At 40.0% G+C, this 27,795-nt stretch overlaps 1 protein-coding gene across 1 annotated transcript; it reads right to left on the reverse strand.

The window, feature by feature from the left end:
• Window positions 1–758: 758 nt before the first annotated feature.
• Window positions 759–27,795, reverse strand: cntn2 (contactin 2). Its single transcript, XM_058631468.1, has 23 exons — window positions 27,572–27,795; window positions 19,100–19,264; window positions 17,487–17,628; window positions 16,784–16,959; window positions 16,533–16,628; window positions 16,060–16,272; window positions 15,570–15,672; window positions 15,293–15,474; window positions 14,853–14,989; window positions 14,281–14,410; window positions 13,447–13,597; window positions 12,679–12,806; window positions 11,774–11,949; window positions 11,351–11,471; window positions 10,359–10,517; window positions 10,076–10,225; window positions 9,680–9,750; window positions 8,866–9,100; window positions 7,627–7,742; window positions 6,747–6,933; window positions 4,984–5,096; window positions 4,415–4,583; window positions 759–2,199 (listed from the first exon to the last, which is right to left on the reverse strand). Exons 2-23 carry the CDS (start codon window positions 19,167–19,169, stop codon window positions 2,090–2,092), a joined length of 3,135 nt encoding a protein of 1,044 aa, XP_058487451.1. The 5' UTR covers window positions 19,170–19,264; window positions 27,572–27,795; the 3' UTR covers window positions 759–2,089.

The raw sequence follows: 27,795 nt of genomic DNA on the forward strand, positions 1-27,795 counted from the left end.
CAACAACAAAAGACAAACATAATAAGCACATTGCACTTGGAAAAAAAAGCATGATCTGGACTAAATAATACTTCAACAAGGAACAGACAGCATGTGTCTGCTGGAGGGCACATCCTTTCTGTAAACTGTCATAAAAAAAATACATGAGAGCTAATAAAAGATGACGGGTTAACGACGAAGGTGAAATATAACACTAAAAACTGTACAACCAACTCTTTGATCTTGTCCTGTGATTCATCCCTGCTTCCATGAACATTCCATATCAGCAAAAAAGCAGCTGCCATAAGCATAACAATAAAAGAGACACTTCTACAGTACACTGCTGTGAGAACTATTTCAGAATGCAGGCACAACAAATGTTTACACAAAATGAAAAAATCTCAGTCATCCAATTTCACTTCCCCCAAAATCAAACACGGATAATAAAAAATAAACATTCATTTGGACCAGTAACATAGATTTGTAGTGTGCTATAATTACAGCTGAGGCATAAACACTAACAAGCATTATCAGAGCTCTTCGCCGGCTTTCAGTCCGTGTTCACACTATGAGCAAAAAGACCTGCAAGCGGCAGATTTTATGTCCGAAATAATTGCATGTGTGATGTCAAACCGTCACTCTTTTAAAAACTGTGTGACCTTTTCACATCAAGGGAGAATCATCTTTATTATTTTTGCAGTGGTTTTATTCAAGAGAATTCTGTAAGAAGGCTCTATAGTGTGTGTGTGTGTGTGTCACAAGGGAGTTAACAGAACAGAACAGAACTCAACGTCATTTTAGGAAACAAATTGTTTTTCTCAACACAATAAGCTAAAGCTAAGTTTTCATGTGCGACATATAATCAGAGTGTGTGTCTGTGTGCGTGTGTGTGTGTGAAATAATTGCTCTTGGTGTGAACCTCATCAAACTGACACTGTCATTTACACTTGGGCCCTGTTCACACCTGGTATTAACATCCCTGCTGAGAGATCAGATCACCCGTGGACAGCTTGGCATTAAAATGTATCTTGAATGCATTTCCTGTGACCACAGATTTTGCTTCCCCTGCAAGATGGTATTCAAATACACGCCGACATCATGCCTGTTGTGTTTTCATGGAGCGACTGCACGGATGTGTCTGTTGTTATGTGTTAGTGTGTGTCTGTGAGTCTGCACCACGGCCCAGGAGCAAGAAAGAAAAAGAGAGAAGGGCATTATGTTGTTGACCAAAAGCAACAAGTAACAAAGAGAAGTGTTACACATGCTCCTGTAACGTGAAACAATATATAAAAAGGGAATCAGATGGCAGACTTCACTCCATTCACGCAACGATCCTCTGTCGGCCTATACGTGTAACTCTGTGGCGCAACGGTAGAGCGTCTGACTCCAGATCAGAAGGTTGTGTATTCGAATCCGCAGGGTCAGGGTCAAAATTCTTGGGCAACATATGTGTCTATCACAAACTCTGTGGGGTGAAGTAATTAGATCAGTGTTAATAATGCACCAGTGGCAACAAATAAATTGCCGTGTTGGGTTCTGACTAGAGTAAAAAAATACTTTCAGTTCACTGTGAGACTGCAGGGGCTCAGAGGTTCATAAATGTGGTCCCAAAACCACCCCGACAGGTCGTTTTTGTGATCAGATCTGAGGATGCATTCAGGATAGATTGGGTATGCATTGACCTTAGTACTTTGCTCTGTGTGCAATTTCATCAAATCACCAAGGACGGATGTTAATACCAGGTCTCAAATGTGTGAAATTTGTGAAGTCTGCGTCCCACCAGCTCCAGTCTGAGCTTCGCAACTATGAGATGTGTCGTCCACAAATGTAATGGTCCCATAAGGCAGGTTTTTTTTTTGTTTTTTGTTTTATTAACACTGGTTCACAAAAGCACTCCAGTCAGGCAGTCAGGGTTGCCCTTTCTTCCCCTAAAAAAAGGTCATCTTTTTATTATAAAAAAAAAAACTGAATCCCTCCCAGTCTTTAAATTCCTGCAAAGCTACAACCTTCCCCAACCACGTGAAGAACCCAACCCAAAACACAGGTCGAGAAAATGGAGAAACTTTACTTTGAAGCCTTTAAAAGTAAAATGTCCAAAGAGTGGCTGAGATCACAGCACCGACAAATATGTGAGAGTAAGGAACAGCAAGCCAGTGAAGAGGTGCAGAGGGTAACTGGAAAGTGTGGAGGCGGCCTTGTTCTGGACCATCATACCAGTTCCTAAGAGAAAGTGAGAGCGAGAGTGTGATTCATATTTGGAGCATTGTAAAAAAAAAAATCAAACTAATCCTAAACAGAAAACAGAGGCTGATCCTGAACAAACAGAAAGAGGCAGAAACACATCACTACACAGAAGTGCATGCACATGGTCACTGCTAAACAGGAGAGGTGGAAACAGAGATGCATTTCCTCGTTCACTGGGAAAAATCCTCCTCACAGAGAGCCTCATACTGTGAAGATCAGAAGGGGAAAAAATAAAAAATTGGAGATTGTAATCTGCAGCTGCTCCAGCTGCTAATCTGCCCGTCACTGTAAAATTACACATACAGTATACTCTCTAATACAGATGATCTAACTGTATTATGTGACATCACTGCATGTCATGTCAAATATAGGATATAATGTATGTCAAATATAACATGTGATATAATTGATTTCTTAATGCTGATAAAGTTTCCTTATTTCAATTAAAAGAGGGAGAAATAAAGATAAAGCTATGAACTTAAATGTACAGTACTGTGCAAAAGAGGGTTCTTGTTCTAACATTGCTATTATAACAACCAGGCACTGAGTGAAGTGTGAGAGCTTTCCGGTCGCATGTTTCACATTCACATTTACCTTTGGGCCAAGTTTTACTGCACAGTTTTACTCCTTTTGTCTCTTGATACATACAGAGAATACTATTTACATTGTTCCTCTGTCTTAAGACGCCTTCAGTGCTCTGTGCTGGGGTGTGCTTGACACAAGATAACCTACAATACACATGTGCTGCAAAGACTACAATACAAGCAGAGTAAGTGTTGGCGAGAATGGGAAGTTTACCTGAAAGAACAAGACTCGTCACAAACACCGAACTTTCTCAAAACCTCACATTCAAACCTGATTTTCTCCTTTGGAACAACCTGAAATATCTAACCATATCAGGCCTTGTAAAACTCAATACTGCAGCTGTCAAAGATACTAGTGGCATGTTTATGATCAGTATAATAAATAAGAGTGCCAATATCGCTCTGATAAAACGGCCTCGGATCAAACATAAGTCTCTAAGATTAATTCTTTCTTTAGATAAACCATAATCTCAGATAAATATTTATAGAGGCATTGTCAGCCTTAATAATAATTAATAAATGATTAACTATTATTACTAGAATTTGCAGTATAGACTTTATGCCCTCATGTATGTGTTCCCTCCAGTGTATTTATGTTCTTCTGTTAAAAAACAGAGCAACACAATCTGTATGAAGGAATTTGTAAACGTAAACTATCACATTTCAGTATCTGTAGCTATTGGCGAAAATCAAAAGCTTTAGTGCGTCTCCTTTGTGTGTCGCGGGTGTGGAAGGGGACGCAGAGAACACCCATGTTGACAGTCTGTCCACAGGACTGACGAGCAGCTATGACGCAATTTATGCCTACAAGCACATACACATAACCTGACTGCACGTGTCTTTACAGTGGGAGAAAATGCAACAGAAACAGTGTTTTGAAGACACTGAATCACCAAGTCCATGTCGGATTTACAGTTGGATTTTTTTTTTTATTTGTTTATTTATTTTTAATAATAGTACATTTTCTAGCATTCTATGCAACCAAAACAGTCATTTCTCCATATATTTAAAATATTAAACACCCAGTGGATTTAAAAATGTCAGAGTCATATTTTAAATGTATGTTATGCCTTTAATTACAGTTAAAATAGGGACATAAAATGTTTGAAAGATGGCAGAGATGAACAAAGACGTGACACAAAGGCCCCAAACATTGCTGTTGAGTGTAACCATGATGTCTGTATCTCTGCTTTCAGACTACCAGGTTAAATTGAATTTTTTCCAGGGCTGTGAGAACACAGAAATGCAAACTTCAATTTTCAAAATCAGATTTGTGTCACTTTAGTAAGTAGGAACAAAGGTACATCCTATTTAATCCATCTTCCATTTCAACAGCAAGTGGTATGGCATGTATGGCATTTTTCCTTTGATGACACATGCAAAACGGTACTTGTGGTCACGTGTGCTGTTTGAGACAACAGTCGTGTTCAAATGCAAGTTCAAACCGTCAAACATGACGTATAATCAATCAGTTTTTATCAATAAGGCTGTCATACGCTATGTTCATTATCATATTGCTTTTCCTATTATCAATGGTTATTTCACTGTGTGCAAAGGTCTCTTAAACAAGCAGGAAAAGCTCCGGTGTGTGTATTGTTGTTCCTCACCTGTGTCCCGGGACACAATGATCTCATGCGCTGGCCCGTCTCCGCCCTCTCCCCAAGATCGAATCTCCAACACGACGTAACCGTTGTCTTTCGGCAGAGGCAGATTCACTGACGTCTTTGCCTTGTCCAGAACTTTCAACGCTGCTTGGCCTTCATGTTTGTACAAGACCTGACAAACGTACAAAGTCATATTATGGAAATGATTTTTAGTAGTTTATCTAATGCAGTGTCATTGTATGCAGGTTCTAGACACAGGGATGTGTGAGTGACTGTGCAGAGGCCGAGCTTCTCCGCTGCATGGATGAGCAAAGAGTGTGAGGACAGAGCAGGGTCATAATTACTGTACATCATTACTTTCTATTGTGATTTTTGTCAGCATGAAAACATTACCAGGGGAATGCTTCCAAGGGTTTCATGTGATAATGATTGGCGTGTTCTCAAGCTGCACAGGTGCCTCTAGTTATAAAATGTATATGTAAATGTATGAAGCGCTGGAGTTTAAGGCCTTAAAGTCAAAACTTTGATGAACTTTTCCTTTAGAAAAAGAACCACGTGCAACACAAACTTACTTTGTAGCCCAGAACAGCAGACTCGTTGTGCATGGCCTTCACATGGTCCCACCGCACTATTACAGATGAGCTATCTGTCTTCCATGAAACATTGCCTGGAGGACGATTAGGAGCTGGACAAAGACATGTTTTGAAAATTACTTAAAAGTCAATGACAGAGAGAAAAAAAAAAGTAGCTCAGAGAAAATCTCACAACAAGGCAAAAGGTGACATATATAAAATGTACAGTTAATATAATATAATGTTCCAACAAGTAAAGAGTACTTGTATATTATAGGCCTGATATTGCTACTTCCAAATCACAAGGTCCCCATTTGATTTGAAATTTATTTAGCAATACTTCAAAGTTTCCATACCAAATTTGCTTAGTTATGGAGCTTTTCTCAGATCTCAAAACTGTATAAAATTTGGACCCAACATGGAGCATCATTAACAATATTAGCGTTTACAAATGTACCCACTTTTGTTCATAAGACCACACAGTGCAACTTCTACATTACAGTCGTTGGTAACTCAAACTTTGTCACATTTAAAGTTTACAGCCGAGAAGTGCACAAAAGGACACAAAGTATACTGTCAAAATACACTATTGCGGTCACATGACACCATTGTGGTCAAGTCTGGCTAGGTTTTTGCACAGGATCCAGGAAATTAGTTGAAAATCTTTTTAACCCAGCCTGAATAGAAAATACTAACTACTCTAACTACTCTACTCTACTCTTAAATGACAGTGAATAAATCGCCTTCAAGGATCCTGTAATAATATAATTGAGTGTATGGATAAACTGGCTGTATTTTGACATGTGTCTATGATAATGCAGCTCTTGGCAGAAAAGTGATACAGAGATTATGTCTAAACCTACTGTTGAACACATTTGGAGCCACAGGCTGAGGGAGCAGTAAGTACCTCCTTGAGCACTGAGGAGAACCAGACTCCTGCAGCTGAGAGGGAAAATACATCTCTGCCAGAAGGAGAGGTGGAGAGCGAGACGAGACGGCTCATTTACCCCAGCTGGATTACAAGGACACTTTTAGTCTGAGGGGAAAACACCCATGTTGGAGTCTTGGGCTATGAAGTGGAATAATGACGGAACTACTCAGAATCCTGTTGAATGTCTACTTGGAGGGTGGGCGGGGGCCACGATTCAGAGCGACCTTTTCTCAGTTCAAGTAGTGCATACATAGATTTCAACAAACACAAAAGGAAACTCAGGAAGCTGCGTGGTGTTCATTATCAGCCCCAGGCACAAATGTGTCAACAACAGCAATTACCTTGTGGATTTCAGCCATTGTCGATCGTCTTGGGTAAGTCAAACTAACACAAGATGTAACCATTCAGCATATCCAGAATATTGCATAAGTCTGATAATATTTATTGCTTAAGTCACAAGTCTGATCCCCTGGACGAACAACCATTCACTGTCACTCACACCTACAGTAAATCCCCACAAAAGGGCCCTCAGTCGAAGCCAGGATTCAAATTGGCAACCTTATTGCCGTGAAGCTATAATCCTAGCAGAGAGAATTAACTTGAACCACACAAAGAGTGAGATTTTTAATTGTATTCTTATCAGTAGTAGTTATATTTAGATATTGAGATAATGTTTAATTTGGTGCTATACACAAACATTATTTGAGAGATGTATTTTTTAATTTCTTTTATGATGACAGACATGTTCAGATGTTGTCTTCCCTCTAATGTTCTGTAAAAAGAGCTCAAGTTAAGAACAAAAGATCATTTTGTATGGAAGCTACTGCCTTACGTGGCTTCCTAGTGGTGACGGTGGTGCGTGGCGAGGGTGGCCCTGTGCCAGCACTGTTGTAGGCCAGAACTGCAACGTGGTATCGCGTGCTGGGTCGAAGTCCAGACACCCTGGCTGTCGTTTCCAGTCCTGCTGTCCTCACCCGGTCTGCTGCCGCCTCCCGTTCATGCTGCCGCCAATACCGGATCTGAAACACATTTACAGATGCAACCTGAAACACTGCGTACACCTATGCGACCCTCACATACATCAATGTCTTTGTACACACGGCAGATGATGCTAATAATTTTGTTTGCAATGTGGGGATAGCCTTCTCCTCAGACATCATCCATCTTCATCGCTGGTTTGATTATTACTTCTGCACTTCTGCAACCACAGAGCAGTTCAGAGAGGAAGCAACTGCTATGTATACAGTTCCCTTTGGTGGAGAGATCGCTCCTCCAGCACCGGCAACAACTGCCTACACTGAAAATAAATCTACAGATGGAAAGTCCAAAAGGGAGCTTGATAATGAGCAATGAGATGTTAAGATGAAGGGAATGCCTGGGTCATCTGTCTGCACATGTGCATTCATCTGTGCTCATCTGATGAGGATCCCAAACTGTAAACTGTATCCCAAACCCTAACCCTTATTTTCCCCCAAAAAAACCTGACTTACTGTGGCTTTAAAGACATTTCAGATACATTTAGTATCAGCATTTAATCCCAGAGATGAAAACAAAATAATATATCTGAAATATACATATTACAAAAAATGGAAAAATAAATAACATCTCTCCAGACAGATGAGACTGAGCTGGGCACGACATATGTTTGACTGTTGATTACACACTGCCATGTTGGACAAAGATCCACATGTGCTCTCATGTCGTCCCTTCACCTCATATCCTCTAAGGATGCCATTGGTGCTGAGCTGCTGGACCGGCTCCCAGGAAACCTGGATGTCGAAGGCAGTCAGTGTTGTGGCATTAATGCTGGACGGTCCCACTGTTGGCTCTGTGGGGAAACAAGAGGTCAGAATATGCAACATACGATATACACTGTGTTTGAACTTCAATAACAAAAAGGTACATTCTTAGAAGCATGTATTTTTTACTGTGTGAATTTCTGTGAGTGCTGACTGATAATGTTATAAGCACTAGTGGCGACCACTGGTGGTCACAGACACTACTGCAGGTAGGGACGTACGTTGTTTACTGTCTTAAACAGTGCACTACTGAGTATTACATTATTTTAGTTCAATAAAACAGTAATATATTATATCACTTATAACATTATACATAATAAAATCATATTCCTGAAAACAAGCATCATGCTGCCTTATGAGATTGAGTGCAATATAGTTTAGATGTTCTGAAATTGCCTTCAGGGCCTGTAAAGCATGAGATTGAGTGCAATATAGTTTAGATGTTCTGAAATTGCCTTCAGGGCCTGTAAAGCATGGTCATTTTATTTGTATAGCTCATATTAAGCAGTGAGGTCATCGACAGTTTATAGGTGAAAACAAGGTTTGATGAATGAAAGTAAACATTCATTGTCACGCCATGGTGAAGAACGGCATTGTTTTCCTTCCCAGTATACTGATATTGCACCCACAAGTGTGGTTAAATTAGTGTAATGCTACTGACCCGAGGGTTATAAGTCACAGGATCACTGAAATGAAATAGAACCAGAGGACTTTATAGAAAAACAATGAGTTTATAACAGGAAAGAGATAACAGCGGGGAAAGTTATGATAAAAGGAGATTGCAACAGTTCCAAAACAATTGCAACTGCAAAACCGAACAGATACATTCATACAAGGATATTGCAAGATACACAGCAGGGTAAGGTTTATGCACAGCTGGACATTCTCCTGCTGTTGTGAGCATGTTAGACAATCGCCTGCTGCAAAAAGTGTCAAAACCCAATTTTTCAGTGAGTATGTTTTCGTGCGATTTAAAAAATCTTTTCTGTGGATTTTGCTGTAAATGCCTAACAGTCCCACTAGTTGAAACTGTAATAGTGTAACATGAGTTAAATTGCTGTGTACAGAGTTGCAGCAGTAGTGTCAGAGCAGTTGAAACGTGAACCCTGATCAAAATAGGTGGTGGTGGTGCAGTGCGACTCCGTGGCTCACCTTCCTCTGCAGAGTGCACCACAGCGATCTGACTGAACGGACCCTCTCCTCTGCGGTTAAAAGCTTTGATCTTCACCTCAAATGGACTGTACGGCGTCAGGCTTTCATTGTAGTAGACATGACGAGAGGACTCGACATGAAGAATGCGCACCACTGTCCACGATGATGTGTCTTTCTTCCTGAATGCCAGGGTGTAGCCAAAATTGTCCCCGTTTTGGTATTCTCTAGCCATGGGCTGTGGAGTTTCAGGAAAGAGATGACATGTGAAAATCTTACAAGTCTGATCCAGTGTTCTTATAAATACGAGAGAAGCAGTGCAATAGAATAAGGCAAGTTGTCCAGCTCATCCTGAAAACTAGTCCTTAAACTGGGGGCAGCCACTTCGAATGCTTAATCGTGTCTAGTTATTGTGCACCTCGATCTCTGAACATCTGGTTGGAAGATCTCATTACTCTGGCAGGAGTCTGGAGATAACCAGATCACATAAATAAAGTAGAGACCAGCCCATTTGAAACCTTAAAACAAGCCAAATTTAAAGTCAAACATGGATTTACTGCTGCATTTTGGATTGATGTAGACAACAGATAGACAACTGTAGTATGAGCAGAATGATGTATATTCAAGCATACACTTCTGCTACTTCAAGGGTGACATTTGGACCCTTCTCTTTCAAGACCACTAAGTTTATGAAAGTAAAAATCGTACAATTTGGTTTCAATTGGATCGCGTGATACCATTTTAGGAGGAAAACACCTGCTGTGAATATGCCATGCCTTCACATGTGGAAATATAGAGCGACGGGTCATCAACTCACCGTCCAGGTAACAATGAGCTCGTTGCGGTCTCCTCCACCTCCTGATAGTCCACTGGGGGCCACTGTGGGAGCTGTTGACCGAACACACAAGCACAAGATGACATATAAAATAAATACAGATAATCGTCTGATTTTTCCTTTCTGCACTTCAAAGTATTTTAACATGTTGGCATGGGATATGTAATATGTAATACATCTGTTATTTTTAATCTACTGTGGTTCAAGTGGATTAGTAGACTCTTTTGTCAAAGACTGAAACACTAAATCTGTATTTAATCAATATTTTGAACCTTCTTACAGCATTCCCTATTTAATGTAAAAATAAATGCTACAGTCCTTTTTCTAAAGGATCTAAGAACTTGTATATCTCACAAGAGGCAGCCTGTGGCTCCTCACCTGCTTGCTGAGTGCGAATGGTCTGTGAGGGCATGCTGGGCTCTCCACTTCCCAGGATGTTGCTGGCAATGACATGAAATTCATAATCCATCCAGGGAATCAGTCCCATCACACGAGCTGACTCTGCATTCCCCTCAATGTTCACTGGGTCTGGTGAACACAAATAACAGAACGTCGAGTAGATTATTTAATCTGACCATATTTCAACCTAGTATGCTCTTTTTAAAAACAATATATTCATTCAATTTAATTCAATTCATTCAGCTATGACGCGTGGACGCACCCGTCCTCATCTTCTTCCACTGTGATGATAGTGATGACCGGCCCATTATGATGTATTTGCCAATGGGACTGTGATTATCGTAGCCACGACTCCACCTGAGCTCCACCGATGTCTCGGCAACGTTCCTCACAAGTAAACCCCCTGGAGGTCCTGGGGGTCCTGGAAACAACGTAATAAAGAGACTCACATTCACTGCTGACATGAACACTGTATTTTATGTTTGTCAGCTGTTTACAATTTACTTGATTTTAAAACATAGTGACAAGAGTGTGACGTGTTCTGATGTTATTAGATAGAGAAAAAAAAACGTCCTTTTTCTGTTATATGGGGAGGAACAAATTCATGTTATTTAGTACCCACTACGGACCAAGTACCAGATCACAGCCGTTAATTCAAGTGCTTCTGGTGTGATATTCTACCTGAATAAATGTTTGTCAGACCCTGCTGCTGAAGCGTGTGTTGATTCATTTGTCTATTATGCTCTAAAAATTCATCTTTCAGCAACTACTATTATTCTTGGTTGGCTGATGCCAAATAGGGCTGAACAATTAATCGGAATTGTATTGAAATCACAATACAACCCACTGCAATTTTCAAGGTGCAATATTTTTTAAAGCCAATATGTGTGTCAAAATATAATTTTAGATCAATTATTATCTTGATCTATACACATCTTATTCCACGGACTGAAGAGAACATCTTTGTTTCTCACAGATCAGCAGAAACAGAAGCATACCTTGTGCATCTATAAGGTGACACCTTAACAGAACACAGTTGTATATGACACTCTTTGATGAGAACGTGTTGGTATTTCATTGAAATAAATTGTAACTAATAAATTGTGTTCATGTCTATAAATATTTGGGAAATGGCAAATGGGTTCATCTTCTGCTTTCCCATTAACTTCCATATCCCCTGTAGTTTACAGGTATGAGATTTCCTTTCTATTGTTCTGCAATTGTAAATGCTCTTGAGACAAAGAAATATCTTACCTCGAACCACAAGTCGAGCCATAGTCGATGCACTGTCCACCACAGTCTGAGCTGTGCATGTGTATATTCCTGCCTGACTCAGCTGAGCATTCACAATCAGCAGGTCACCGATGTTTTCCTTCTGAAATGATAAAGAATGGAGAGAACCAACTAAAACACTATGAATCAAGAACTACACCATTGCCTTGTCATTTAATAAACATTGACACATAAAAGAGCATAAACATGACAGTTACTCTCAGAGCTTGTTGCTAAATAAATGTTTTATTTGTCATTCTGACATAAAGTTATCATATCTTATGTATGCTGTAGCCAAGTTTGTCTTAAAACAGCAAAATGCTGGGACTAAAGACTTAAACGCCGCAGAGGGTGGTCTCAGAAAGCCTGGATGAAAACTACTACATCATCCTTTACAGGACTCACCCCATCCACACGGTGGTATGGTCCTGCAGAACCCTCCACGTCCAGCAGAACCCCGTTAAGGGCCCAGGTGAAGGTCAGATCCATGGTGGGGTCATGGGAGGCGTGACACTGCAGCGTCACATTCTCCCCCTGATTAATGTCGGCATTGGAAGGAGCCAGTGTGATCTTAGTGGCATCTGCAATAAGATGATGAAAAACATGTTTAAAGAAGATCACCATTGTTTAGTGATGACTTTGTGTAAGTAGATGTTACAAAGTACCTCATATCTAAACATCCCTATACACAATGTGCTATATCTCTATATACTTGAAACATTGTTACAAGTATTTCAAGAAAAAAAAAGTGTTTTTATGTAATGAATGAACAAATGAGAAACATGTGAATTGTTGAGCTTTAGACACAGTGAACTACTTCCCTATTTCTTACAGTAAGAAATGGTCTACAAAATTGTAGAATAAAAGTAAAATCTCATATGCCAGCACAATTGACTTTCTGGTGGTATGAGAATGACAGCTGTCTCATAGATTTCAACAGCCAATGAAAGTTTGCTTTACATTCTTTAGTGGTCAAGGTTTTCTTTAACCATAAAATCTGCTTCAGTGTACATTATTATTTGCCAAAGAATGTATTTGGAATTATCAGAAATTATCATTTGGACTCCTGGTGGGTTATTTAAAAAATAAAGTGTTTAATATTCAGTTTTGAAAAAAAAAAAAAACTTTCAAAGTATATTTTTAAAAATTTGCTCTGCAAATGGATGATTCAAAGTTCAAGTGTTGTTTGAAATGAACAATTATACATTTACATCCTTCAAATGTTTTATATTAAAGTTTTGTTGGGTCACAGATTTTCTGATTTCAAACTGGGCTGTGACTGTGTTGTGTTGTGTTGTGTTTATACACACCCCTGACAGACAGGTGTCCAGTGCTGTTGGCTTTGCCCAGGTAGTTTTCAGCAAAGCAGGTGTACTTCCCCTCATCTGCTCTGCTGATGTTGTGTATCCACAGGATTCCATCTGAAGTTACAGTGACTCTGCAAAAACAGACACACAGGGAGTGATGATCAGTTGAAGTGGATTATAACATCATCAAACACGTGCTCAGCCATGGACAAAACATAATACACAATACACAGTGATTAAATGAAATCAATGTGCACTACACATCGCCAGTGCTTTGTAGCATAACAGTGATAAAGTACTGATGCAAAGCATTGTACAGCAACTGTGGCTGCTTCTTGCAGCACATTCAGTCAGTTCCACTCCACAGTGGAAGATAACGCTTACTTATTCAGCTTCCCACCCACAGATTTCACAGCTGATTTCAGCCACAGACTCACTGCTCATATATTTAGCTGCTCAGACGATCATTTGAGCTCAAACTATGACTTTAAAATGGTGCAAAGCGGGGGTTACAGGACGGAGCTGGGCACAATGGAGATGTCAAGCACTACAACTCATTTGCGGGAGGAACACATCAGTAGGTGGTGTCAGGATGAGTTCCAGTATTCACAAATCAGTTCCTCTGTCCTGTTTCAAGCGTCAATGTGGGGGAAACAGGCTGAGGTCTGACCGTCACCTATCTTGGGTTAATTATTTTTTTATAAAACATTTCCACATGTTAATCCACTGCACCAACAACAAAGAAACACATTGACACAGTGTGTCCACTACCTGCTGCTGTTGGTGAGCAGCTCCGTGCCACGGCTCCAGAACAGGCTTGGCTTCGGAGCAGCTCGAGGGCGACACTCAATCATCACCTGCCCTCCTCTGGCTGCTGGAATCAGCCTTCGCACTGGATTCGATCTGAAATCTGGGGCCTGAACTGGAGGAGCAGGAAATATGATGAAGACACAGACACAGATTAAGGGAGATGGAGGAAGGAAGAATGTATCAAGAATATATTACTTATATACAAAGACAAGTCACCAACTAACACTTTGGAAACAAGCAAAAAATTATGTTTTTTCCAGAATCAGCCCTTACCGATTAAAATATATTTGCATTTCAAGCAATTTCAGTAACATAATGGTAAATTTCAGTTTCCCTATTGAATGAGGTACTGACTCAGTCCACATCTTATGGCGCTTTTCCACTATACAGTTGTGCCGTGCCGAGCCCACACAGATACAGCTGTCTGTGCTGTGTGTGAAATTTAAGAACACAAAATCAGCAATTCTACATCACAGCACACAGACGTTGCTGTTCACTTTTGTCTCTACCAGTGAGTTCAAAAGTGTCACTTTTTGACTTTTGTGTTTGAAATCCTTTATTCATATTTATGTAAGAAATAAATGAAGCAGCAATATAGAAGCGTCTGTGTCTGCAGCTAAAAACACTGATTTTATCTGTGACATTGCATCAGGAGAGTTATTCCGTTTCCTTAAAAAAACCTCACTAGAAGCTATATTCTCTAAGAGTAATCCTGCAGCTTAGCTCAGCTGTATGCAAAACACTGTCAGTACCTTAAAAACCCAGTATCTAACAAAGACAGCTACAACCTCCTACCTTGGACTCTGAGCTCAGCAGAGGAGTAGATGGTGCCATGTTTGTTTTCAGCCACACACTGGTACATTCCTGAATCTTCCAGAGCCAAGTTATTGATCTTAAGACGAGCTCCGTTCACCGCCACCCGGTCCTGAAGGAGAGTAGATAAATACACGTACTGCATGTGAAAACACAGTGAAGGGAGAACGAGCCCTGATCACATTTACTCTATGGTCAGCAGAGTAAACATGATATGCTAGTCATTTTCAAATTTATTTCATTGTCTTCCATCCTGGATTCAGCTATATGAGCAAATATAGGTACTCAGTCCTTCATAGCACGAAAACATTTTATTATTGTTTCATAAAAAGTTTGGAGAATGTTTTTTCCTGGATTTAATTTATTACCTAGTTTAAAAGAAATGGATTTGCTATGGGTTTGCTATCCCATTGCTCATTTAAAAAGACAATAAGAACTTTTTATTTGTGTTAGTTATACATATTAGTGGAGCTAGAGTCATAAATCCTAAATAATGGGTTATCAGCATTTGACTGGATGTAAATATATATGTTATGCGCCTTCTGCGTGCTTACCTGTGTGCTGACAGGCTGTCCGTTGCGGAGCCATCTTACGGAGGGTCGTGGTTTACCAGCTGCAACACAACTCCAGTGAAGCTCTGAGCTGATCTCCACCTCTGAGTCGCTCATCACCTGCAACCACTCCGGCTGAGCTAGAGAAAACCATTGACAGACAATGAGCTTAAATTAATATGAATTTATTGAAGCTGCCTTCAGACAGGTCTTGACAAAAAACAGTTTCATCCGCAGGTTGTTCAAATATTAACAGTTTCAGATCATGGCTCTCTGTTTGATCTCCTCTCATCAGATGAGGAGACTCTGCCCACATTGGCATATGTTGTTTTCCGACTATTATATTATTTCTTTTTTCCTTGCATCGAGGATGTCCAGAAGAGTTCTCTCACTCAGATGACTTGATTTACATTACACTGAGTGGTCATTATCACATTCCTCACCTTGTACAGTGATGCGTCCCTGGTATGTGTCACTTCCTTCTGAGTTGTAGGCTTCACACTCGTAAATACCCTCATCATCAAAGGAGAGGTCTTGGAGGATGAGGGTGGGACCTTCTGCCGAAGCGCCTGCCTTGGACGGCATTAGTCCATCCACCTTCCTCCATCGCAGTTTTGGGACCGGACTGTCAGAAAACAAAAATGGAGAGAAGTTGGAGGTGGACAATTGGAAGTGATAACAGTTATGAGATAGTCAATGATAGTTAAATTGGTAGCTTACTTTCCATAGGCGAAGCATTCTAACTGGGCGGTGTGTCCTGCAAGGGCATAAGTCTCCCCTGGGAAACGCACTTTAATGCTCGGTGCTGACTTCCTTGGATTGGCTGGACAAACAAAAGCAACAGTGAATATACTGTACTTTCACTTACTACAGCTATTTTCAGATCTAAAAACTGAAATAGTACCACAAACATTTGAAAGATGTAGAGTTATTGAAATGGCAGTCCTTCCAGAAGGTTCAAACAGCTCTGTAAACAACTTCTGAAGCTGTTATGGTGTGTTCATAATCATCACACAATGAAAAAGGTGCATTTTTTGCTTAATCTACTCAAGCTGAAATGGTTGAACCCAGGCAAAGACTGTGTATTAATAACATTGGTCAGTTGATTCAGCTAAACAGAGCCAGCTTTCCTGTAGATCTTCATGTGAAGCTATATGGGACATTTATTATTATATATAGATAATATCAGTGATGCAGCTTGTCTTCCTACCATCAGGCAGCACATTGAGCTGATTGGCTTTGCTGAAGGTGCTCTTGGTGCTGATGTCCATGCTGATGGTGGTGAAGCAGAAGAAGTTCCCCGTGTCGTTCAGCTCCGCTTTAGCCAAATACAGGTTCCCCGTGACCTGCGACACAAACCAGCGGCTGTCGGTTTTCTTGATGAAGTTGGGAAAGTCGTTGATGAACCAGCGGTATGACAGGGCTAGAGAGAGGAAAGTAGAAATCATGGTCAATGGTAGTCCAGTGAGAATTGTACTTTTCTTTTAATGTTATTTGTACATTTTTATTTCATAAGCACTTTCCAAAACCTGTTTAACAGCCTCATAGTTATTCTGCCCGTTCACAATTTCAGTGCCGTTTAATTTTTCTAAAATCTACCAGGTGTTTTAAAACACTAAAAAACTAATTTAATATACTCAGGTTTTCCAAAAGCAGCATAAAACCCAGAAGCAGAGTGGGTACCTGGGTAATGTGGAGGTGGCTGGCAGGCCAGGAAAGTCCCCATACCCTCATATGCCGTCTGTGGACTCCTGCTGTCTGGAGGGTAGTCATGAAGGTCTGTAGAGAGATGAAAAAGGTAGGACAACAGAAACACTGAGTTAGGAACAACAATACAAAGTTGGCAGTCGCCAAAGGAGTAGTAATTCTGAATGTTTGATGCCTCAGTAACCACTCAAACAGATCTAAACATTTAAAGTTTTTCAGTTCCTCACAGCCAAATTTGAGGTTGGCTGCTCTGCTGATGACGACTCCACAGCGGTTGATGGCCAGACACTGGTATGAGCCAGTGTCTCTTACAGACTCTGGGCTGCTGATGACCAGGTTTCCAGCCACCAGTGTGTAACGAAGGTCCAAACCCAGTGCGACATCTGTGCCGTTTACGAGCCATCTACAGGAGAAAGAGCAGGACAAAATGGATTTGTTGGAAATGGAATGGAAGTTCTGCTTCTTTTACTTAACTCTGCTACCAACTTGCATGATATTTCCGCTGGAATTCACCAGTTGCTTCACAATCACATCAGACATAGTAAGACAGCAAAGCAGTGAGCACAAACAACCTGGACCTACTATGTCATTTATTTCAGTTATTTCTTAATTATATGAATTCAAACAATTAGGTTCTTTATATGCTACTGTGATTTAACATTGGTCATAATGGTGGTACATGAAGAGCTCAGTATTTTCTCAGGTGGTACAAAGAATTAAAAAGTTCTTACTAAAACAGTCAATCGGCTGTTTTAAAGGTCAAATAAGACTGTACAGTTTCCTGCAGGACTTTATAGTAGCATTACAGCTCACAATCACATTCAAAAAAACTGCATTAAATGTGACTTAGAAGATGTCACATTAAGAAGGTTAAGAAGGTTTTAATAACATTTATGTCTGTGTGTATTTGTGTGTGTGTGCTTCACCCACCTGTAGGAAGCAGGTGGACTGGCTCTGGCCTGACAGCTGAGGGTAACCTTGCCTTCACTCAGGCCCTCTGGGTAAATTAAACTGCTTGGCTGTTGTTCAAACACTGGCCCGCTGTCATGACCCGACACACACACATCACCACCTGTAAATTATTTATTCACAACACACATAATTACATACCAAAGCTTGTGCCAAAGTAGTTATGCTCCTTATAAAAAACATTAACAATCTGGCTACAATTGTCTTGCTGTGAGCCAGGTCACACAGCAAGCACCCGGCACCTGGGTGAACGGAAGCAGAACTCTTATTATTAATAGTTTCCCCCCTAGGGATATTATAGCTTTTCATGTCAAAAAGTATCCACAATACTGCATTGAAGGCAAACTCAGAAAACATTAGAAAGAATGGCAGAAAGCTTACAGTTCCTGACAATTGTTGAGAGGAAAAGGAGGAGAGACTAAATCCTGTGAGCTTTAGGAGATAATGATAACAGGTGAGTGACCTGGATGTGAAGCTATCTGAACACAGGTGATGGTAATTAACAAATGGGAAACAGCAGGAAGTAAAAACTATCTACCTATCACATTTACAAAACAAAATGGGACGTACAAAGAACATAAGACAAAATAACAAAAACACAATCCAAGAAAAACAGAAATACATAAACCAAAACCATGTAATCAAATGAAAACTAAAAATCCAAATGAATGAAAGCACTAAAGGAATCCTTCTATAAATTCTGTAGGAAGTATGGATGGATTTTATTAATTCTTGAATGAGATGAGAGTATGACTAAATAAAGGAATAAATGAGTCTTCTTACTCTTATTATTTATACAGTTTACCTGTTGTTAACACAACTATCTAGTTAGCCAATCACATGGCAGCAACTCTATACCTTCTGGCTCAGAGATTAAGGTCAAGACACCCTGCTGAAGTGCAAACTGAGCATCTGAATGGGTAAGAAAGAGGGATTTATTTCATTATTGTTTGTGCCAGACAGGCTGGTCTGGGTAGAGAATCTCAGGCCAGAGAGCTGTGATTTAACAATGTTTCTGTAGTGCAATGATATATTTGGTTTTGTTTAATATATGCACACACTCTTGTTTGAATTGAAGTGAACAACAAGAGAGGGAGAGAGGGAGAGAGCGAGAGAGAGAGAGAGATGGAGAGCATGCACATTTGTGATATTCTCTGACATAATGAACAGTGTTTATTCTGCCGAGTGTATTGTTTGTCCAGGGGAACGGAGCACATGTGACAACACATTTCACCAGCGCAGTAATTCCAACATAAGCTACACCCAATCACCATTCATCACCCTGGAGCATTACTTCACCAGCACAGCCCGGTGGAGACAAAAGTACAAGCCCTCCGAGAGGAAAATTGAATTCCCTCTCCTCCGCTGTCTAAAGTCATTCATTTTTAATCAAATGCACCTCACCCATACACATTTACACAAATATAGTACAGAACATTTATTTGTGTGCTTGTTTGTGGTTACGATGTAGACAAAGATAGGGACAGACAATGTTTTGTCAGCACTGGAGGAAGAACATCATTTTCAGTGAAGACACTGGTGTGTGTGTGTGTGTGTGTTTATGTGAAACTTACCTGCAGCATCCTTCAAATGCACTAAGCTGAGGACCAGTAGACACAGCATGTTCTCCATTATCTGGATCATGCTGGACAACAACTGGATCACTGACTGACTGAGAGCAGATGATCAGACGGATTCACTGTGTCTCACAGGAGGAAGAAGAGGCCTCCACTTCGGACCTGTGTAAAAAAAACACAAGAGAATAGTCAAGTAAAGGTTTAATTTTGTTTTGCTCTGAAGAGGAAATGCCCTAATTATTAAATAATAATAGTAAACAGACAGCAGAAGACAAACTAAAGCACAACCTCTTGTCATTTACTGGTCGGTAGCATTCATTTCTGATGGAGAGACTGAAGCTCTTTGACCATCACTGAGTCAGATTTACTGTCCTCCCAGCATCAACCTGTTTTCTCTGTCTGTGTCTAAAATTAAGCAGAAACACAAAGTGGAATAACAGTAACAGAAATAGAATCTCTCACTTTTAGAAGAGTCTGCTCCAAGGCTATCAGTTAGATCTTGCTTTACTGCCGAGCAATGATTGACATTTTTGTTGTCTGTTTTTGTGGTGTTTTTTAAAAAATTTCGATTGGGATAATATTAAAGTTGAAATTGAGGTTAGAGAAGTGGGGAGGGGGTGTCCTATTTACCAGTGACACCAAGAAACTGGTGACTTTTTTCAGATTAAAATTAAATTTAAATTTAGTATACCAATTTAAAAACCTAGACCAGTACAACGTTACACAGAAAATACACACATACTGACTGATTCTGCAGCACATAAGGCCTCACTCTGGTCAGTGTGTATATCGTGGTGTGTTACAGAGCTCACGGTGGTCAGGAGTTATTTGATCCTTGTCCCTTTACAGATCCACATGAAAGAATTCACTTCAAAATGTATTTTATGTCCATAAAGCTCTCACTGGTCTTCCTCCTCAGTGCATCACTGATCGCTTCATGCTGCATTCTGCTCCTAGGTCATTAGGTCAAACTTGCAGTGACCCACTCTCATTTAAAAGCCAAAGGGGAAAATGCTTTAAGCTGTGGAACATTCTATATTAGGACTTCTCCCCTGATGATATTGTTAAATTTCATTTAAAATCTTACTTGTTTTAATCTTAATTTTAATCCTAAATCAGTGTGATTGATGTTTTAATGTGTTATGTACTTTGTTCTATGCCTTGTCTTGTTTACCTTGTCTAATCCCTGCTATGGTAAATCCCTCACATTCTAATCCTGTTGTTTTAATGTGAGACGTGAATAGTAATTTAGTTTTTAAGTAGCACATCATATTTTCAGTAATTCCCAAAATTGTGATGTGAAATCAAAGGCTTTAGAATCTCACAGTTTGTCAAAACAGTTGTTTTGCTGTTTAGCAATAACCAACCAACTATAAATTCCCCATAAACCTGAATATGCATGAATACTTAATGTGTTGTGAGTCTGTTTGTCTCTCTATTTTCTGCTCTGAAGTTGATGTATGAAAACAGAAGAAGAACAAGGACACACACCCTTAATGTGTCCTTCAAACTCTCTCTCTCTCACACACACACACACACACACACACACCTTCATGTTCAATAAAAGAGGACAACTGCCCAAGGCCATCAGGACACTTTTAGGACTGTGTGGACATCTGCTGATGGGACACACATAGACACCCATGGACCACACACACACACACACACAAAGTGGCTAAACTAAGGGTGGATAAAATGTGAAGATCAACCCCAGACCAACAAAGAGGAATGAGATATATCATATTAATTGTGGCAATAAAGTACAACACATTTGATTGTAAAACAAACTGAGAGAGGATGAAGATGCTGATGATGATGCTGATGCTGCTTTTCTGCACGTAAATGTAACTCCTTGTAAACTGAGTTACTATGAAAAGTCTGCTCGACTATAATTATTATAAGGACGCACAGAGCCACTTTCTGGTTTTCTACAGCAACAGTGTGAAGGTTTTCCATGGCTTTTACATCCTGGGTCTGTTTTAGACAACATTACATTATCAAATTTCTCATGTGCATCAAAATGCTATAATTTGATGCACTGACAGGTATCAAACTGTAATAGAAATGCAGTCTCTCACAAAGCCACATCACTGCAGCCAGGCCAAACAATAGAAATTACGTTACATTATACTCCTCCCTGAATATCTCATTTATCATTTAATTTCCTTACATGGCTGGAATTTCCTAGGTGAAGATCTAAATAGACTGACTGGTGCTGGACTCACACAGTGAAGTGTAGTGTCTGACTACACTTCTCACCTATAATGTGATATATGCCTGCTTAGGTCAATGATATCTGAAGAATGTGTTTGCTGCTTTATCTCACACCTTTTCAGACTGGAAACTAGAGTGTGTGCAGTGTCTTGCACAAGGATATATCAGCCTGGAGAGTAAAGGAGCCAGGGATCTTGCTCTGCCTCCTGAGCCACAGCTGCTCCAATGAAAGGAGAGATGACCGACAAGGTAGAGGAAAATCTTTTGGTTGTTTTTCATCGTCCACTGGCAAACCGGTCCAGTGAGATGATTTGTGTGTAATAAATTCCGATAAATTATGAAAGTGTAACGGGACATCACAAATGATGAACAGTTAAGAAAATGACAGAGAATCTACCATTAAATATCAAAATAAGATCTGCAGTGTGGAGATTCCCCCGGTTACCCACCATGCCCAACGTATCCTTGTTATTATCTTTCCTATAAGAGACTGGAAGCACTGGTTTGGGTTTGGTACCAGCTGCCAGTTCATATAAGGCAGATGGTCGGTCAGCAAGATGTTCACTCCTGCCTTATGCATGCACAGTAGAGACTGTGTGTGTGTGTGTGTGTGTGTGTGTGTGTGTGTGTCCAATTTCCAAACTTAAATAAAATTAGATTTTTTTTTAAAGTAAAAAATCTCCTATATCTGTAATCTGTAAACGGATCCATCCATACCTATACCTGACTGAACTTTTTTTTTTTACCATAAATCATTTTGTCTGACCTCTGTGTTTGAAAATAACACTTAACACTGTACCAATTATCCCTGAAACACATAAGAGACTTAATGAACTTGCCCCACTTCAAAATGACCACAATTAAAAACAGGCTATCACAAAGAGAAACACCATAATTACCATAGTGGATTTCTATGTACCCTCTTTGTTTGCAGGTATATATGTAAAAAGGAAAATGCTGCACACCTTCTCTCCTCTGCAAACCCGCGTAGCTCTGTGATGTGACTTTGAGTGCCTGATGAGCAGCTTTCGAAAGTTATCAAAATTGCAGAGGCAGCAAACTTACCGAGGTCTTTAAAATAACATTCAGTTAGGACAGAAATCTTCATATCATCCTCCTTGACACTTCTGTTCTTCCAACAATCACAGCTGCTACTTGTTCCCCTGACATCTATAGCATCAACACTTGTTTCTAAGAATTGCGGGAGAAACGTTCCTGTCATTTGAACTCTGAGCAACACACAAAGAGCATCTGCGACAAACTGGCAGCTAATTATCAGTCCAGACTAACTTCCCCTACATCCCAATTTACACCGCACAGGCATTAACCGACTGACCACCTGCAGGGAGGAGCACCATTACGGCGACATGAAATGGGCAGAAATAAAAATGAGGGATTGTACGGAGACAAACTGAACTCTTCATGAGGTGGAGGAAGCGGGGAGTCCTGAGCCAGACGTCTAACCCCTGGGAAAGATAAAGCTCTCCAGCCTGCATGCTGCACCCTCAGCAGCTATTAGTTTGTCATCCTAACAAGGAGACTCAGAGAGCAGGGTGACTTCATCAGCTCACAGAGAAACATATCTCTCTTTCTCTCTCCCTTTTTCTCTCTCCCTATGTGTGTGTGTGTGAGAGAGAGATCATTTGGGAACAATAGCAGGTCTATGAGTCCCTCTTGCCACTTGTACTGTAGCCCTGGTAGACAGAGAACCATTTACTGAAGTGCGGTCGACACTTACGACACTGGCACACACAAACACGGAGCGCACTCTTGCAGTGACACGCTACTGACCATCACTAGCTCTGCACCTCTCACAGGAGCCACTATAATCACTTCACATGACTTTAGTGCAGAATTAGGCCAGACACAAGTGAATGAGAACAGCCCACAGAGATTTAAGGGATGTGAGACAAAGATGATTAGAATCTTGCATCCATTAAAGGTGTTTTATGTCCCTCTAAAGATCAAGTCACTACCGTCTGGTAATCTGAATGTAGCCTTTTTGTCATTTCTGATTTTTAAATCTGATCTTTGTCACTTTGTCCTAAATCAGATTACTCATCACTGTGTTTCCCACGTGGGCTGGATGGCCCAGAGCCGCAAGAATTGCCCACATCCTCGGCCACAAGTTGGCACCTTGGGGTAAAAATACTCTGTGCTAGTTTACATGTGGAGGAGGAAGAGACACGGAGGATGGAGGCGACGTTCTCATTCCCATCTATCAGCAGCTCTAATCCCAGTTCTCCTCCCTTCTCCTCACTTGTAGATGTAGATGAGAACACTGAAGCTGTAGCTGTTAATACTGTGCTTCCAGTGAAAGGTGCGAATAGAGTTCACACCAGTGATGAACTGCTCCAGAGTTCACCTCTTTCAAGAGGACCAGGGTTTGGCTGTTTGGTCTTGGACTATGTTCACACAAACCCAAACAAACCGTACTAAGAGGGTAAATGTACCAGGCAACAAGGCCCTTAAACTACCTGGCAATATTTTTTAATTTGGACTGCACTGACCTTTTTAAACTTTAGTTACATACCTTACATATACCCCCTTTGAATATTCCTCTGCACTCTATTTCACAATAAAAGCCTTGTTGTCAACTGAGCTTTTACTTTAAAATTCGCTGTATTTGACATATTCGGCAGATATAGACATTGCAAATGAAATGAAAAAATCATTCTCACAGTCTGATTTGCTGTGAACATGTGTGGCTCATAGCAGCTGAGAGCACTATTCACTATTCTCTAACACGAGCAGTGTGGACCTCTAATGAGTCAACGTGTGTCTGACTGAAAAGTAAGTCATTGCACGAGGCAGACGCACTCCACACACATCCAGCCTTGCTGTTATTTATCTAAACAAACACAGGAGTTAAGACAGCACCTGAAATAAAGGAACTATCTCTTTTGACCACACAATGATACATTATGATATACACGATAAACAAAACTACTATGTTTCTATGACAAAGAGCAATATCCAAACTGCAGTTATTAAGATACATTTGTGACAAAACAGCAAAATAATAACAGCACTGCAGAATTTCATTCACTGGCTTAAAATTCTGTCTTGTGAAAATGATAAGATGCAAATATTATCAGATGTGCCAGTTATGGATCATATTATTGCAATCCGTCAAATTGACCCGAAAACTATTTTGGACCATATCATGTACAGCTCCAATTATGACGTAATTTCAGATTCATATTCTCATGCCATTCCACCAAAATAATGTGAACTCTGTTGGAGGCCATTTTAATTCCGCTTTCAAACATAAGCTTATCAGCACCCGCTGATGGTAACGGCATAGTGGGGGAATAAACTGTGCCGTCCAAAAAACCTAAAAAACACAATTTCAAATTCCGCCTTGCAGAGATCATCTATTGGTTTGATGTGTCAGAGGAGAAGAAAGAATTCTCCTACTTCCTGTCAGATCCATATCTCCAGATCCATCTGCCAGTGTGCAGCAGCTTAGAGGCTTCACAGTCATGACAAACTGGCAAGACTCATATCTGAGTGTGACCTCATGATCTTTCCCTATTAGAGCACAAAGAACTGTTGAGAACATGAATCCTGAGAGCGAGACGCGTCTGAGTGAAAGCTTTACTGTTTCTGGTGCATTCATCTGGTGGATCAATCACAGCATTGATAAGGAGACACGAGGCAGCTGTGGAGAAGCCTGAGTGAATGTGGGGTAGTGGGGGGACTTACACGGTTAAAAAGCAGATAAATAGGATACATTTAGACACCACTTGAAAAGAGACTGTGGTTTTTAAGCCTGTTGTCCTGAAATTCTAACTAATCATGACTTGGTATTTTGAAACTGAATGGTTTATGATTAATTAGTGGCCGACCACAATACACTCTATCTATTGCGCACCATGGAGGGTGTCAGTGAGACACAGCCAGATGGAGTTGGTTGTTGTCACCGGCTCCTTCTGTCCCTCCATGTCTTGCACATCATGTTGGGTGTCAAAAAATAAACATACGGGAAAAAGAATGCAGTTCAGTCAAGTGAAATAAATAAATAAATAAATGCAGCAGCTGCTGCCGAGAGTCAGTGAGAAATAAAGTCTGCTATCGCTCAATCACTCTGCCTGTATCAGTTCAGACTGTAATATGTCATCACTGTAGCCAGGTTAGTATAACCTGTATGAAACAGAGAAGGCAACTAAACTGGGACTCTTTAATAATGTCTCATTTCTGAATTAAACATTATTAGAGCTGCAACAAACACACATTATTTTCTCCATTAATCGGGTACTTTTTCGGTCCATAAAATGTCAGACAAAGTTGAAAAACGTTGTAACTTTTAAATATAAACATTCAAACTATTGTCAGCTGAGTGCATCAGCTTCACATGACTGTTTCTCAGTCAAGCAGTGTTTAGATCTGCCGCACTGCACACAGGAAGGGATTCCTTTTTTTGGACAAAGAAGCGGCCATGAAAAGATTCAGAAGGTAATTCTACTGCTAAAACTGAAGTAGTTTGACAGGGTAAATGTCTCTTGTCCCTGTGATGACGCTGTATACACACAAGTGCTCCCTCATTCACATTTTCAGATGAAGACGCAACATACACATAATGTTACATCATTTCTGTCCAAGAAACAAGCAGAATAATATCACAGACAGCAACAATCTGGTGATTTTCACTATAAAATAATCTGTTGATTACTTTTTTCAATTAGATGATTACTTGTTGGTGTGTCATAAATGTCATAAATAAACAAATTAAAATACTAGCCCATTTTAACACTCCGTTGTCATAAGTTGAAGATGTCGTGTATGTGACTTAGTCAGAAAGTAGTTAAAAGCGTACAACTGAAGGTTACACCACCACAAATATTGCGTTACCGCTTACGTTTACTGTCAGGTTAGGGAACAACTGTGTGCATTTCATAGTTTGTCCACCAGAGAGCACTGACATGCTCATGTCTGGTCAAGTCCTACTATACATTCTCATGAACAAAATGTGGTTTTGAGGGTTATTATTCCATCTCTGCACATGTAGTGTGAGATAATCAAATATTACAGCATCAGCCAACACATTATGTGACCACAGAACAAAACCTAACAATAATAATAACCCAATCCTTAATCTCTCTGAACAAGACAGACCCATTTATGATCTCATTATAGCCTAATACATTAGTATGAGTGGGATTTATTGTTATAGCCGACATGAGACTTGTGATCAGATGTTGTGGGGAATATGATATAATAATCGCACATGGTAATAAAAAGCACCCGCAACAAGTTGAGGGTGATGATTTTTTTTTTCATCCGATACTGAAACCAATATCACAAATTTGAGTATCTATCGATCAGTCAGATACAGTCATTTTAGACCTTTTCAGCTACGAAGCTGTTAACAAGCTATTTCAAAGACATAATTATCCAACTGTGTAACAAATATTCTTCTCCCCTAAATAAAAATGAAACAACATGACTCAGCTAAAATGCTGCTGCTGATGATGTTTCGTACATGTTTACAGTCTGTGCATATAGCACGTAGGATTTTTAGATTCTATCAGATTTTACATTTGATCCATTGATTGGAACCAGTATTGAGTATCGTATACATACACTTATAAATTACAAATATACATATGTATGTATATATATATATATATATATATATATATATATATATATATATAGATGTCAAATAGATACGTGTTCTCAACATGTATCACTCCTGAAAATATAATAAAATAATCCCATGTAAGAGGCAACAAAAAAAACTTAATCTCATGCACTCATTATCAGCTACTATTTAGAATTTTGACTTTCTCCAATTCAACACAATGAGCCTTAACATAAGCAGGATTTTTCTGTCACAACACATAACATGTGTTGGGTTTTACATAATTATTATGTATAAAAATATAATTTGCTGAGTGCATGGTACATACTTCACTGCAGTGAAAGATCATCAGTCATCTACAGCAGAGTTCCTACTGCACAGGAGCACTGAATGATGATTTACTTTATATATAAATGAAGTTATGTTTCCTATAACGTTTAGCTATGACTGTGGCTCTGCAACGTGTTATTGCGTCAAATAATAATAATAATAATAATGATAATACGCTGGCGTTGTTATTCTTGCTGAGCCGTCAGCGGCTTTTCAGCAAGAACTGGAGAAAAACCCGCATCATTATCATCATCATCATCATCTGCTGCTGCTGCTGCTCTTTGTGCTGAGAGAAGCAGAAGCAGAAGCAGCAGCAGCTGAGGTGTGGGTTTGTTTACCTGATCGTATCCTCCCAGGGCTGTGGCGATGCGGAGCCAAAGATGATGCGCAGGAGGCAGAGGTGAAGCTGCGAGACAAACCGCTTCCAGATGAAATAGACTTTCTCCTCCCTCTCTCTCTCCCTTCACCTCTACGGTATCAAAATGTGGTCGAAGCGAAGCTGCTCAGGGACTGACCAGTCTCTCTCTCTCTCTCTCTCTCTCTCTCTCTCTCTCTCTCTCTC

The sequence above is a fragment of the Solea solea genome, chromosome 6, assembly GCF_958295425.1.
Source record: "Solea solea chromosome 6, fSolSol10.1, whole genome shotgun sequence".
Classification (NCBI taxonomy): domain Eukaryota; kingdom Metazoa; phylum Chordata; class Actinopteri; order Pleuronectiformes; family Soleidae; genus Solea; species Solea solea.